This window comes from Bos javanicus, chromosome 25 (assembly GCF_032452875.1).
Source record: "Bos javanicus breed banteng chromosome 25, ARS-OSU_banteng_1.0, whole genome shotgun sequence".
NCBI lineage: Eukaryota > Metazoa > Chordata > Mammalia > Artiodactyla > Bovidae > Bos > Bos javanicus.
In genome coordinates, this window is record NC_083892.1 from 14,129,956 (window position 1) to 14,142,076 (window position 12,121).

The 12,121-nt window shown below is 57.5% G+C and overlaps 2 protein-coding genes across 5 annotated transcripts in view; one reads left to right on the forward strand and one right to left on the reverse strand.

The window, feature by feature from the left end:
* The window catches only part of NDE1 (nudE neurodevelopment protein 1), a 44,295-nt gene extending 41,909 nt beyond the window's left edge, over positions 1-2,386 (forward strand). For both annotated transcript variants that reach the window (XM_061401208.1, XM_061401209.1), the window contains exon 9: positions 612-2,386. In XM_061401208.1, coding sequence (XP_061257192.1) covers positions 612-714 — 103 coding nt within the window. In that variant the 3' untranslated portion in view covers positions 715-2,386. The remainder of the gene's footprint in view (positions 1-611) is intronic.
* MYH11 (myosin heavy chain 11) overlaps positions 1-12,121 on the reverse strand; it is a 127,914-nt gene that overhangs the window by 1,581 nt on the left and 114,212 nt on the right. For 2 of the 3 annotated variants that reach the window (XM_061401201.1, XM_061401200.1), the window contains 8 exons: positions 11,898-12,110; positions 11,515-11,676; positions 10,595-10,723; positions 10,204-10,292; positions 9,695-9,818; positions 9,062-9,270; positions 7,667-7,775; positions 7,415-7,587 (listed from right to left, as the gene is read on the reverse strand). In XM_061401201.1, the coding sequence (XP_061257185.1) occupies positions 7,415-7,587; positions 7,667-7,775; positions 9,062-9,270; positions 9,695-9,818; positions 10,204-10,292; positions 10,595-10,723; positions 11,515-11,676; positions 11,898-12,110 (1,208 nt within the window). Of the gene's footprint in view, positions 1-2,339; positions 2,379-7,414; positions 7,588-7,666; positions 7,776-9,061; positions 9,271-9,694; positions 9,819-10,203; positions 10,293-10,594; positions 10,724-11,514; positions 11,677-11,897; positions 12,111-12,121 lie in introns of all 3 variants that reach the window. The other variant, XM_061401203.1, reaches the window with a different exon arrangement.

Sequence of the window (12,121 nt, forward strand, 5' to 3'; positions counted from 1 at the left end):
ATTTGGAAGGAATGTTCGCCTTCTTTTCAGCAACCACAACAAATAATGTTATATGTTGAGCTCTGGCCATCTGACCCCGTTTGACGGGTCTTAACTCATTTTAGGATGTCTAAGAAGAAAGCAGACTTTTGCAACAAAAAACGATCCACTTCACGACACAAAGGCGGGACAAAGGAAAGCCACGAGGGTGAGCCCAGCCCATCGATTCTTTAGTCACAGGGGGCGACTCAGACAGGCAAGACAGGAGGCAGAAGCAAGGCCCAGAGATTCCTGATCGCTGACAGGCTTCCTAGCACAAGCCATCTGGGGTCCAAGGGTGGGAGGACCTGGGCCGGTAAAGCCCACTGGGTGTGGCAGATGGTACTTCCAAGGGGGCAGCGATCAGGAATAAATACTTAAAGTGGTAGGCACCGCCAACTAAAGACTCAGGGCAGCCTTCCTCCCATCAGAGGAAGCTTCTAGGTCCCCAACTCCTTTGAAAGTAACTTTATATCACTCCCTCCCTAGAGGTGACCTTTAAAAATCTCTTCCTTCCCTAGCAGCGTGTTCTCTCGGCATGCAGGGCTCAGCAGTCGTCCACACAGCTTTCTCCTCTGTGTCTAACCTTCCAGGTTCAACACTGGATGGGATGGGCTGGGAAACAGTGCCTCGGTTTCCCTTTGCCTCTCAGAAGAGCCTGTACTTGCTAACTGCGTGTGTGCTAAGCTGCTTTAGTCGTGTCCAACTCTTCTGTGACCCCATGAACTGTAGCCCTCCAGGCTCCTCAGACCATGGGGATGTTCCAGGCAAGAATACTGGAGTGGGTTGTCACGCCCTCCTCCAGGGGATCTTCCTGACCCAGGGATGGAACACGAGTCTCTCATATCTCCTGCATTGGAATGTGGGTTCTTTACCACTCGCTTCCCCACCTGGGAAGCCCACGTTTGCTAAGTAGAGGAGTTGAACTGATCAATGTGCTCCTTTGGCTTAAGAAGTAAATCAATCACTCCTGGGTCCCTGGAAGCCCCCCTGTGTGGGCACCAGGCCTGAAGCTGGTCTGTTTTGGTTCAGGAGGCTTGCTTGAAGGAACAGGACTCATATGCTAGGCAAAAGTTGATAACTGGCTGTCTCTGCCAAAGGAAGTAAGGGACTCCTCTAAAAATTTGCTTTAAGTGTCTGATTCTGGAGAATTTGGGTTCTGTTCACGGACTCAGGAACATATCTCAGGCACTGCTGGCGTCCCAGGAATGAGCATGAGCGTGTAGGGCCTGCTACCCTACAAGGATTCAGGTTCCATCAACCTGATGGAGGGCCTACACTCCAGCCAAGCCTGGGACCCAGCTTATCCCACGATCCGGAAGAGCTGCCAGGAGAGCCGCTCAAGAGCAGTGCCCCAGAGGCGTGACGCTCCTGCCTAAAGCTCCTGCGTAGACCCCCTACACCTTTAAGTATTATGGGTACAGCGACAGCAAAGCTGAGATTTCTCCAGGAGAGCAGACAGACAGAAGGCAGGGCTGGCTGGGCCTCAAAGAGGATGACGGGGAAGCCGGGCCCCAGAGCCCAACTGCACGTGTGATGATGTTAGAATCCCAGAGAAGCCGAGGCCTCTGGCCCCTGTCTTTGATGGCTCCGTGCACCCCCCGAGTCGTGGGTGTCCATCCCTGGTCTGTGAACACGTGCCTGTGAGGCCTCTGGGAAAGACTCGGCCTGACCTGGCCTTCGTGCGCTCAAGATGTGGTTAGCGGCCGACCTCACTGAAGCCCCACGCAGCCCTAGTGAGGGTGAGACATCGGGATGAGAGCTCGTTCGCTCGCACGCATGTGTGGAAACCCCAGCCCGGGGGGGCCTGTGGCTGGGGGCCACCATGACCCTGTGCCTGGCTCACTCCAACTTGTGAACCAGACCAGCCGATGACAGCCATTCTCCAGGAAGGTACCTGGACAGTGGTGCTGGTGCCTCTGCTCAGCAAGGTGCCTGAGCTGGACGAGGGGGCACAGCCCAGCCGTGGCCTCACTGTGTACGAGGGGCCTGCCGCCCAGGTAAGAACCCTCCAAGCCACGCAAAACAGCCTCTGAACTTGTCAGCACGCAGTGTGACAGGCCACATCAGTGCCACGTCAGACGCCCAAGCGGGAGGAAGGAAGGAGACTTTGTGAAGATGCATGTTTGGGTGCATGTTGGCTTTGACGAAAGACCGTTTTGGACCTAAGATCCCTAAGCCTTCGGACTTGGTAGACATCTCAGAAGTTTGGGAGGGCCCACGAAGGGGGACAGGGAGATGGGGGCGCGTGCTGGCAGAAAGGAAATGGAAACCAGGAGCCACACACGCACACACGAGCCGCGAAGCTGCAGGCATGATACCTGGTGAGTCATTGCGGAGTTTCCTGGGGGAGGGGGGCTCTGAAACAGAGAGAGAGAGTCCCCAGTGGTTACCATCCTCCTGTTCAAGTGCGAGTTTAATCATTAAAAGCGTTTGCTTCAATTCAGTAGTTACAGCCACTTTTAAGGACCCTTACAGCGGAACGCCTGCAGCCACCAAGCACTCAGGGAAGCGGGCACACAAAGGGACAAGTGGTCTGTTTTTTTCCAATTAAAAAGCACTTTCTGTCCTTCAGAGCTTAAAGAACGCAGGCTCAATGGCTTCCTCCCCTTCTGCATTTCTCTTCAGGAAGGTAAAGGAATCTGAGTAAGCTAGGCCAGAAGATCCTTGTAAGACCAGAACCTGAACAGCTCCAGGCAAGGAGCCTGCAGCAGCCTGTCGCTCCATTACCATGACTGTCTCTACTGCCTCTCACGCCCCTAGCCAGGAGGTAGAGGCGGGCACCTGGGCAGCTCACGTGGAGATGCCTGGCAGTCTGGGGAGGGATGGGTGCATTGGTCAGGCTCTAATGAGGGCTCGTATTGCGATGTATCTGGCTGGTAAAATCTGTGAAACGTGCATTGTAACTCCTTGCTCGTGGAGAAGCTGGCTAGGCTTGCGAACCTCACTCATAGTTCCTGTGCTTGATCTTGGGTTTTTGCATGTTTGGAGGACTCAGAGAAGGCAGCAAAGGTGGGAGCTGTCTTCCACCCATATGTACGTGTATGCTTATGTTAACTGTAAAAAGTGGGTGGTCTAATACCGGCCTGTACGGCCCTGAGAAGGGTCAGTTATATGGGACAGAATCCAAAAGGGATAGTCAACTTGTGCTGCACGAATGACGGGTCCCAGGAATATCCTGGCAGTCTAGTTGGCACTCTGAGCTCTCTCTGCCAAGGACTGGGTTCAGTCCCTGGTCCAGGAACTAAGATCTCATAAGCCTCGAAGTGCACCCTAAAGATTTTAAAAATTAAAAAAAAAAAAAAAGACATCAGTCCCAAGAAAGGGACAGTGATAACAAAATGGCAAGAGAGCTGGGGTGGCTGAGTGCGCCCCACTGCTCAGCCCACGCCCACGGAAGGGCAGCGTCCGGTCAGCAGCAGAGAGGGCTCTGGGGGCTCCAGCAGTGGGGACACGTCGCCCGCCCGCCACCTCGCACGGGCAGGGGGCTCCTTCCTGAATGCCTGCACTTGGAACCCTCTGCTCACTCCCCGCTTGTGAAAGCGGTTCAGGCTTCCCCTCATCTCCTAGAATGGTTCTCAGGGTCTGGAGCTGAGATGCCAGGTGATTTCAGAGGGTTCCCAGGCATGCCTTCGGGTTGCTTAATGGCACCTTGAGAAAGGGGTTCCCCTTCCCACTCTTTAAATACATCTGATTACGTCAGAGAGTCTGGTGCTAATGTTTTTTGTCATTGCCTTTTTAATGAGAAGTCGGCCTTTGGGTCACAGTCATCAGTTTGTGGCCACAATAGCTAGAACTCACTGTTGTCTTGTTTTCACTGTGTTTAACTTGATTGGGACCTGCTGATGCAAGGGACCCTGGTTTAACGATACAGGGGAGGTAGGTTTCATTTGTGAATAGACACTTGAATGGTTTACACAGTAAACTTCACAGAAAGTATCAAGTCGACAAAAGGACAGGTGGTGAGAGACTAAGGCAAATGGGAAAGGTGGTGTGAGAATGGCTGAGGTTGAAGAAACGTCATCTCTGACCCAACGACTGAAGGTTTACTTTGTGCCCAGACACTGGGGATGAATAAGCAGACACAGCCTCTGTGTTTATGGCCTTGCAGGCCAAGAGTGAGGACAGACTGTATGTGACATAAATACAAGAATAACAAGCTCCACGATGACAGGTGGGTAAGAGAGAGGAGAATGCCAGGGAGTGAGACAGGAGGTTCTGATCACATGGATGAGCAAACACCTGAAGGAAGGCAAGGAGGGGGCAGCTGTTGCAATGAGCTGCGGGAAGAGCATTCCAGGCAGAGACTGTAGCCAGTGCAAGGGCCCTGAGGCAGAAGATGGAGAGGTGGAGGGTAACTTAGGAGGCAGAGGACAGAGATCGTGCAGGGCCTGGTGGAACTAACTGTTGTCAAGATGTTACTTTGAGCGAGATGGGGGCCCATGGAGGGCTCCAAACAAAGGAGGGGCATGACCCCACACCATTTCTGTGTTGAGAACAGACTATAAGAGGCCAGTATGGACGCGAGAGGCCCACAAGGAGGCTGAGAAAGTCGTCCAGATGGGAGGAGAGGGTAGGTTGGACGAGGTGGCAAGAAGTGGATGGATTCTGGATGCAGAGTATTTTTTAAGGGAAAGTTGACTGGATTTCTCAACAGCTTGGATGCATGGTGTAATGGAGAGAACAATAAGGCAGCTTCTGGCCTAGGTTAACAGCAGCTTTGAACCGGGGAGGACTGTGCGAGGAGCTGGTTGGGGATGAGAGGGTTCAGTCAGGGCTCAGGTCGCGGTGTGTTTGGGTGTGGGCTTCCTGTTAGGCACTGAATAGGAAGGTCAAGGAAGTCTGGAATCCCAGGAAGTCTGGGCAGGAGATAAACTAGGAAGTCACTAGCTGTGGATGGAATTCCAAAGCCACCAGGCTGGTTGAGATTCACCTGAGGAGTGAGTGGAGATGGAGATGGAGAGAGGACCAGGGTGGCAGTCTGGGCAGACCAGCAGCAACTGGCCTTTAAGGTGCGGCACCAGCAGAAGAGGTGAAGGGCGGCCAGAAAGTGGGAAGGACAGCGGTGAGGGCGGGGCCGGGAGGCCTGTGCGGAGGCACCACGTATGCTGCCGAATCGAATCGGGAGTTTCACGGTGACAGGCTGCAGGGAAGTGGGGTTGGGTTTGTTCAGCTGATGGAGCGACTCAGCGAGAGAGAATATATCACAGGGTAGAAGGGTAAGACTTTAGGGAGCAACATCCTTGGTTAAACAAGAGGGTGAGGGGTCTAGTGGTGGGGTTGACCTCAGTTGGTGCTGGACAGTTGAGCACAGAAATGGGGGGAAAAGTAGAGGAAATGAGTACAGATGTAGAGAGGTATGGAGAAGTGGGGGCTTGTTTATACTTCACGATGCTTTCCTTTTTTCAGTTAAAGAGGAAGCGAAGTCATCAGTGGAGACTGAGGATGGCAGAGGGAGTAAGTTCAGGGAGGGTGAAAAGCAGGTGCCTAAGTTGGTGAGGTGAGAGGGGGAGGGGGGAGGGGAGGGGTGAGAGGGTGGGGGAGGGGAGGGGTGAGAGGGAGGGGTGAGAGGGTGGGGGAGGGGGGAGAGGGAGAGGGAGGGGAGGGAGAGAGAGAGGGAGGGAGGGGGAGATGGTGGGGGAGGGGAAGGGTGAGAGGATGGGGAGGGGTGAAAAGGTGGGGGAGGGGGAGGCTGGGGAAGGGGAGGGGTGAGGGTGGGGGAGGGGTGAGAGGATGGGGGAGGGATGAAAGGATGGGGGAGGGGAGAGGTGAGGAGTGAGAGGGTAGGGGAGGAGTGAGAGGGTGGGGGAGAGAGGGGGAGAAGGTGGGGGAGGGGAAGGGTGAGAGGATGGAGGGGTGGAAAGGGGGAGGGTGAGGCTGGGGGAGGGGAGGGGTGAGAGGGCAGGGGAGGGGTGAGAGGATTGGGGAGGGGTGAAAGGATGGGGGAGGGGAGGGGAGAATTGAGGGGTGAGAGGGTGGGGGAGGGGCGAGGCTGGGGGAGGGGAGGGGTGAGGCTGGGGGAGGGGAGGGGTGAGAGGGTGGGGGGTGGGGGGAGGCTGAGAGGAGGGGGAGGGGTGGGGGGAGGGGGAGGGGAAAGTCCCGGCAGCACTAAGTGGGGTCAGCCTGGTGTCTCAGTGGCACGTTTCTCAATGAAGTGGCAGCGCTCCTGTTGGCTTTCTCGCACAGCTTTGAGCTGCAGAAGGTTGGCAGTTGGATTTCATTTGGGTTGTATTTTAACCAAATAAGCCCAGCACAGCAGGAAGAGGGACCACAGTGTGGAGGATGTGGAAGAGGCTGATCATAACTGTGCAGTCAGTGGGGCTGCTAGAGGATGAGCCGAGGGGTGCAAGACCCCAGTGGAGACAGAGGGGAGAGCTGAAGAAAGGTGGGGTGGGCTGATGATGTGATCCCTGATGGTCAGGTTAGAGCTGAGAGTTAGCAGGAGTGCAGGTGAGTGGCAGGGCCCTGGAGGAGAGAAGGTCATGGACTTGAGGCTGGATCACCCGCCTGCAGGGTGTGGATGGATGACACGGAAAGCGTGGAGCTAGGCCTTTCAGGGAACTGGGTGGACCAGGGCCTGGAAGGAGCCCTGGGAAGCAGGAAGCACCTACCACCTTCAGGCCCAGAGGTTCAGGGGTGGGAGAGAAAACAACCCTGCCCACTTAGGGCAGAGGGGCTTGACTGTGGGCAACAGCACCCCCCAGGGACAGCAGGGGATGTCCCACTGCATCTAGCTTGTGGAGGCCAGGAGTGCTGCTCAGCATCCTGCAGGGCATAGGCCAGCCCGTGACAGTCGCTCAGTCACGTCCGACTCTTTGCAACCCCCTGGACTGACGGTAGCCCACCAGGCTCCTCTGTCCATGGGATTCTCCAGGCAAGAATACTGGAGTGGGTCGCCCCGCCCTTCTCCAGGGGATCTTCCCAACCCAGGGATCGAACCTGGGTCTTCTGAATTGCAAGCAGATTCTCTACCATCTGAGCTACCAGGGAAGCCCATGATAAACAAAGAGTTGTTCAGCCCTGGATGGCGATCGGACGGAGAAACCCTGAGTTAGGAAGAGTGGGGAAGAGAGTCCAGAAGAGAGGGAAAGAGAGAAGGGAGTCTGCCAATGTCCTGACACAGAGAAGAAGGGACTTAGGAGACAGGGACACACCGCCTGGTTCTCCTGCTCCTCGCCAGGAGGACAGGAAGGGACTGGTTGTTGGAACAGAAGGAGAGCCGCTCAGAGGCAGGGCCCCCGTGACCTGAGCCCCTCCCACATCCAGCACAGGCTGGTGCTGCATACATGATGAGCTCAGCGGCTCTGGGGAGAGGGCCCTTGAGCCACTGTGGGTGTTTCAGGGCACCCCGCGCACTCCGTCTGCTACCCGAGGACCCTGGGGGCCGGCACCTCACCTGAGCTTGCTCTTGAGCGCTGTCACCTCGCGGCCCATGGCCTCGTTGCTCTCCGTGGCCTCGTCCAGCTCACGCTGCAGTTTCCTGCGGTTGGCATTGATGCGCTGGGACTCCTCCTCCGCCTCCTCCAGCTGCCTCTTGAGTTGCTTGACCCTCAGGTTTCCTTTCTCGGCCTGGCAAGGAGCAGCCCGAGAGTCAGGCGGGTGCGTGGCGGGGCCTGCGGGGCTGGGCGGGGGGCCAGGGCGCGGTTACCTGCTCCTTGTACTGCTCTGCCATCTTGCGCTCATCCTCCACCTGTAGCAGGGCCTCCTTCAGCTTCTTGTCCTTCTGCTTCAGTGCCTTGGCGGTCGCCTGTTTCTCTCTGCGCACACGGAGCAAGCAGGGAAGGTTCAGATGGGGAGGGCCTCCCTGCAGCCAGTGCGTGAACCCGACCAGCATCACCCACGTGGGCACTTTTTTTTTTAATTATTTGGCTGCACTGGGTCTTAGCTGTGGCATGTGGAATCTAGTTCTCTGACCTGGGAACGAACCCTTGTCCCCCCTGCATTGGGAGCACAGAGTCTTAGACATGAAGGGCCAACAGGGAAGTCCCCACATGGGCACTTTTCCTGAGCCCGAATCAGAGCTCATTCTGAGAAATCGTCCATGAAAAGGCATGACGTGCTGACCCTAGCTACAGCGCGGGAGAACCTTGGAAACATTCTCAGTGAAAGAAAGCCAGTCTTAACAAGAGGCCCTGTGTTATATGCTCCCACTTTGCGAAACGTCCGGAATAGACAATAGAGACAGAAAGTAGATGAGCGGTTGCCTGGAGCCGGGGATGCGAAATAGAGGGTGATGGCTAAGGACACAGGGCTTCTTACTGGTTCTCTTAATGTGCCACAGTTGACTGTAGTGAATGTGTGCCTGTGAACTGTACACTGAGAGCCACTGCACTGCCCTGGTGGCTCAGATGGTGAGGAATCTGCCTGCACTGCGGGAGACCCGGACTCGATCCCTGGGTTTGGAAGATCCCCTGGAGAAGGGCATAGCTACCCAGTCCAGTATTCTTGTCTAGAGAATTCCATGGGCAGAGGAACCTGGCGGGCTACAGTCCATGGGATCGCAAAGAGCTGGACATGACTGAGCGACTAAGCACACACACACACACTGAGCCGTATGCTTTAAATTGGCGAACTGTTGTGGCACATGACTTTTCTATGAAGTCACCACAGAAAAGGGCAAAAACAGTGTAAGGATCTAGACCCTGTCTGATGGTCAGCTCAGGGACCGCGTGTCAGTGAGCAGCCTGCCCATGACTGTGGGTGCCGAAGGGGCTGAGGACCCGGATGTTTGCTGTACCCGTTAACATGACAGCCTGCAGACACGTTAGGCAAAGTCCTGGGAGCTCCCGGGAAGCCCGGCTGACGTCACTGAGGAGTCCGGCCGCTTAGAGCAGCTGGCGTCTCAGAGGCTCACTCCGGGCACAGCGCCTGCCCGTGTTCTCACTCAGTTCACCCAGAACAGCTGCCACGCGGGCACCTCTGAGCCAGTTCTCGGCCAGAGCTGATGCCCAGGGAGACTGGCTGACCCCTCCACGCCCCCACCGCTCGCTGGCAAGCAGGCGGTCTTTGGGGTGCTGCTCGATGGCCCCCTTGGCCCCCATACCTGGCCTCCTGCTCCACCTGCTCCTCCAGCTGTGCGATCTTGGCCTCCAGGGCCGCAATGGTGGACTTGAACTTGGACTTGACTGCCCCCTCCATCTCCTGCAGCTTGCTCCGCAGCTCCTTATTCTGCCGCTCAAGCTGCTGCCGCGCGTTCTCATTCTTCTGGGCTGCACTGCGCTCCGTGGCCAGCTCGTTGCTGAGCTGCTCCGCCTGGGGAGGAGGGTGGAGGTCACCAGGTGGAGGGTGCCCGGAAGCCCCCCTCCCTCCCCTCTGGCACGCAGCCCCTCCCTGGCCGTCCTTTAAGGCTCAGCCAAGGGGCAGCCTATCTCAGTGCCACGCCGGCTCCACGACGGGGCCCCAGTGCCCATCGTGGAGGGTGCTCACTGTCAGGAGGTGGGGGCTAAGGAAAAGGCAGGAAGGAGACCGCCAAGCCCTTCTGGGCGAGCCTCGTCTGCTGGAGAGAGCCACCATGGGAGGCCCTGCAGGCCGGGTGCTGGGGTGACCGGAGAGGAGGGAGTGGGTGCTCGGGAGCGGGATGTGCCGGGTCCCTACTCTCCTGCCTCGTCCCACCCCCGCCCGGGCCTGGCACACCGGAGCCTGTCGCAGGGTGGGTCCAGGCTGCCCCGGCCCCCACCTGCTGCGTGGCCTTCCGGACGCGCTCACTCATGGCTTCCGTGTTGCCTTGCTCTTCCTCCAGCTCCTCCTCGAGCTGTGCGATCCGGGCCTCTAGGCGGCGCTTCTCGTCCTGCAGCGCGTTCCTAAGGGAAAGGCAGCCGCCCTGGGACCTCCAGCCTCCCCTGGCTTAGGCAGCTTGCTCCCCTGGAGGAGCAGTGCCTCGGGGTCGTCCCCTTTTACAATCGAGACTCAGAGAGGCTTAGAGGCTTGTGCAAACTCACACAGCTGGGAAGCAGGGAGCCAGGCCTGAGATGAGGACCGGCTCGCTCCTCCCTGACATCCCCAGATGCCCCGTCCCCACCAGACTACAACCCCATAGGGTGTGAAAAACACATGTCCCCTGTCACAAACTCAGCTGAACGTGCTGTCACGTTCAGCCTTAACATATGGTCCAGGAGGCGTCCTCTGACTGACTGCCTCTCTCATCATGTGAGTCTAGGGACCCCTTTTTCCCTAGGCGGCTCCTACCTTCCCGACACGCTGCTGGCCAGCTCCTCGGCCAGCTCGTCCTTCTCCAGGTCTGCCTGCTTGCGAGCCCTCTCGGCTGCCGCTAGATCCTGGACGTTGCAACGCGGGGAGGAAGGAAACCGGTTGCCTGTCAGGAGGGCCTGAGCCCCACCCAAGCATCTACCCCGCTCCCAGCAGCAGGCCCCCGGCTGCCTCCACGGCCATTCTTGAAAATGGCGTGGCCTCCTCTGAGCTTGGGGGGAGGCCTGCAGATCCGTCAGCGAGAAAACCCCGTGTCTTTCCACGCCCGTGCTATGGAGTCCTCACTTGTGGGATGCTGACTGCGGGCGCCCGAGCCCGGGGTGCCCAGGGCCCCCCCATCAGGGCCCCCACAGTGCAAATAAGGCTTTACCTCCTGTAGCTGCATGAGGTCAGCCTCCAAGCTCTTGGCCTTCTTCTCATTCTCTTTGGCCGTGGCAAAGATCTCGTCCCGGGAGGCGCGGGCATCTTCCAGCTCTCTCTGGAAGTCCTTCATCTGAGCCTGCATGAGGACAGGCAGGACCAGCTAAGAAGTCCTTACTCACCAGGTCCTGCGGCCCAGATTACCTTCCTGTGCCAGCCCGAGTGTGTGTGTTAGTTGTGTCCAACTCCTCGCAACCCTGTGGATTGTAGCCTGCCAGCTCCTCTGTCCAGGGCATTCTCCAGGCAAGAATGCTGGAGTGGGTTGCCATTTCCTCCTCCAGAGGATTTTCCCAACCTAGGGATTGAACCTGGGTCTCCTGCATTGCAGGCAGATTCTTGACCGTCGGAGCCACCAGGGAAGCCTAGGCTTTCCCACCATTTAACCACAAAGCCTTTGGACGGGCTCCACAGACCTAAGAAACGGTGCTGAGGTCTGAGTGTTAGCCTCTCAGTGGTGTCTGACTCTTCACAGCAACCCCATGGACTGTATAGCTCTCCAGGCCCCTCTGTCCATGGAATTCTCCAGGCAAGAATACTGACGTGGGTTGCTATTCCCTTCTCCAGGGAATCTTCCTAACCCAGGGATAGAACCTGCATTACAGGCAGATTCTTTACCATCTGGGCCACCAGGGAAGCCCGGAGCCAAACACCTGAGGATAGTGCTTGGCTGTTGCTGAGCTGCTCGCCTGGGGAGGAGGGTGGAGGTCACCAGGTGGAGGGTGACCTCACCACCTCTGCCCCCAGAGCAGGAAACAGCCCCCAAAGCAAAAGCATGATGGAAGAGCACCAGGTGGCCAGGCACCAGTGACAGAAGGCTGCGTCCTCCCACGGCCGTGGACCCGCCTCCCTGGTCCCTGGGGCGTCACCCACCTGCAGTTTTCGCAGCTGCTTGATGGCTTCCTCCCTCCCCTTGATGGCCGAGTCGGCCTGCAGTTCCAGGTCCTTCAGATCCCCTTCCAGCTTCTTCTTGGCTGCCACCGCCAGGGCGCGTTGCTTCCTCTCGTCTTCCAGTTCCGTCTCGTATTCGTGGAGCTGGGTGAGGCCAGAAACATGTGCTGCAGGGCAGGGCCACCCCTCGGATCCCTTCCCCCAGGGCCCAGGTCTGCACCACCACTGAAGGTGGGCTTCCCATTCCCGGGTCGCAGGTGAGAAATCAAAGTTTCCACGAAGCCAGGAAGTGGTGGCAGAAGGAAGGAATGCCGGCTGGCCCCCCTCCCCTCCCCTCTCTCCCCTCTCTCCCCTCCATGGATTACCTGCCTCTGGAGTTGCCTCCGCTTTTCTTCATTCTGCTCGTCCCGTGCCTGGAGGTCCCGCTCAAACTGTACTTTAAGGGCCTGCATGTTGACCTCCAGCCTCAGCTTGGCGTCTTCTGTTGCTTGAAGCTCATCCTCGAGCTCTTCCAGCTGGGTCTTCATCTCCTCCATCTGGGTCTCCAGGGCCCGCTTGGACTTCTCCAGCTCATGGACCTTTGACGTGA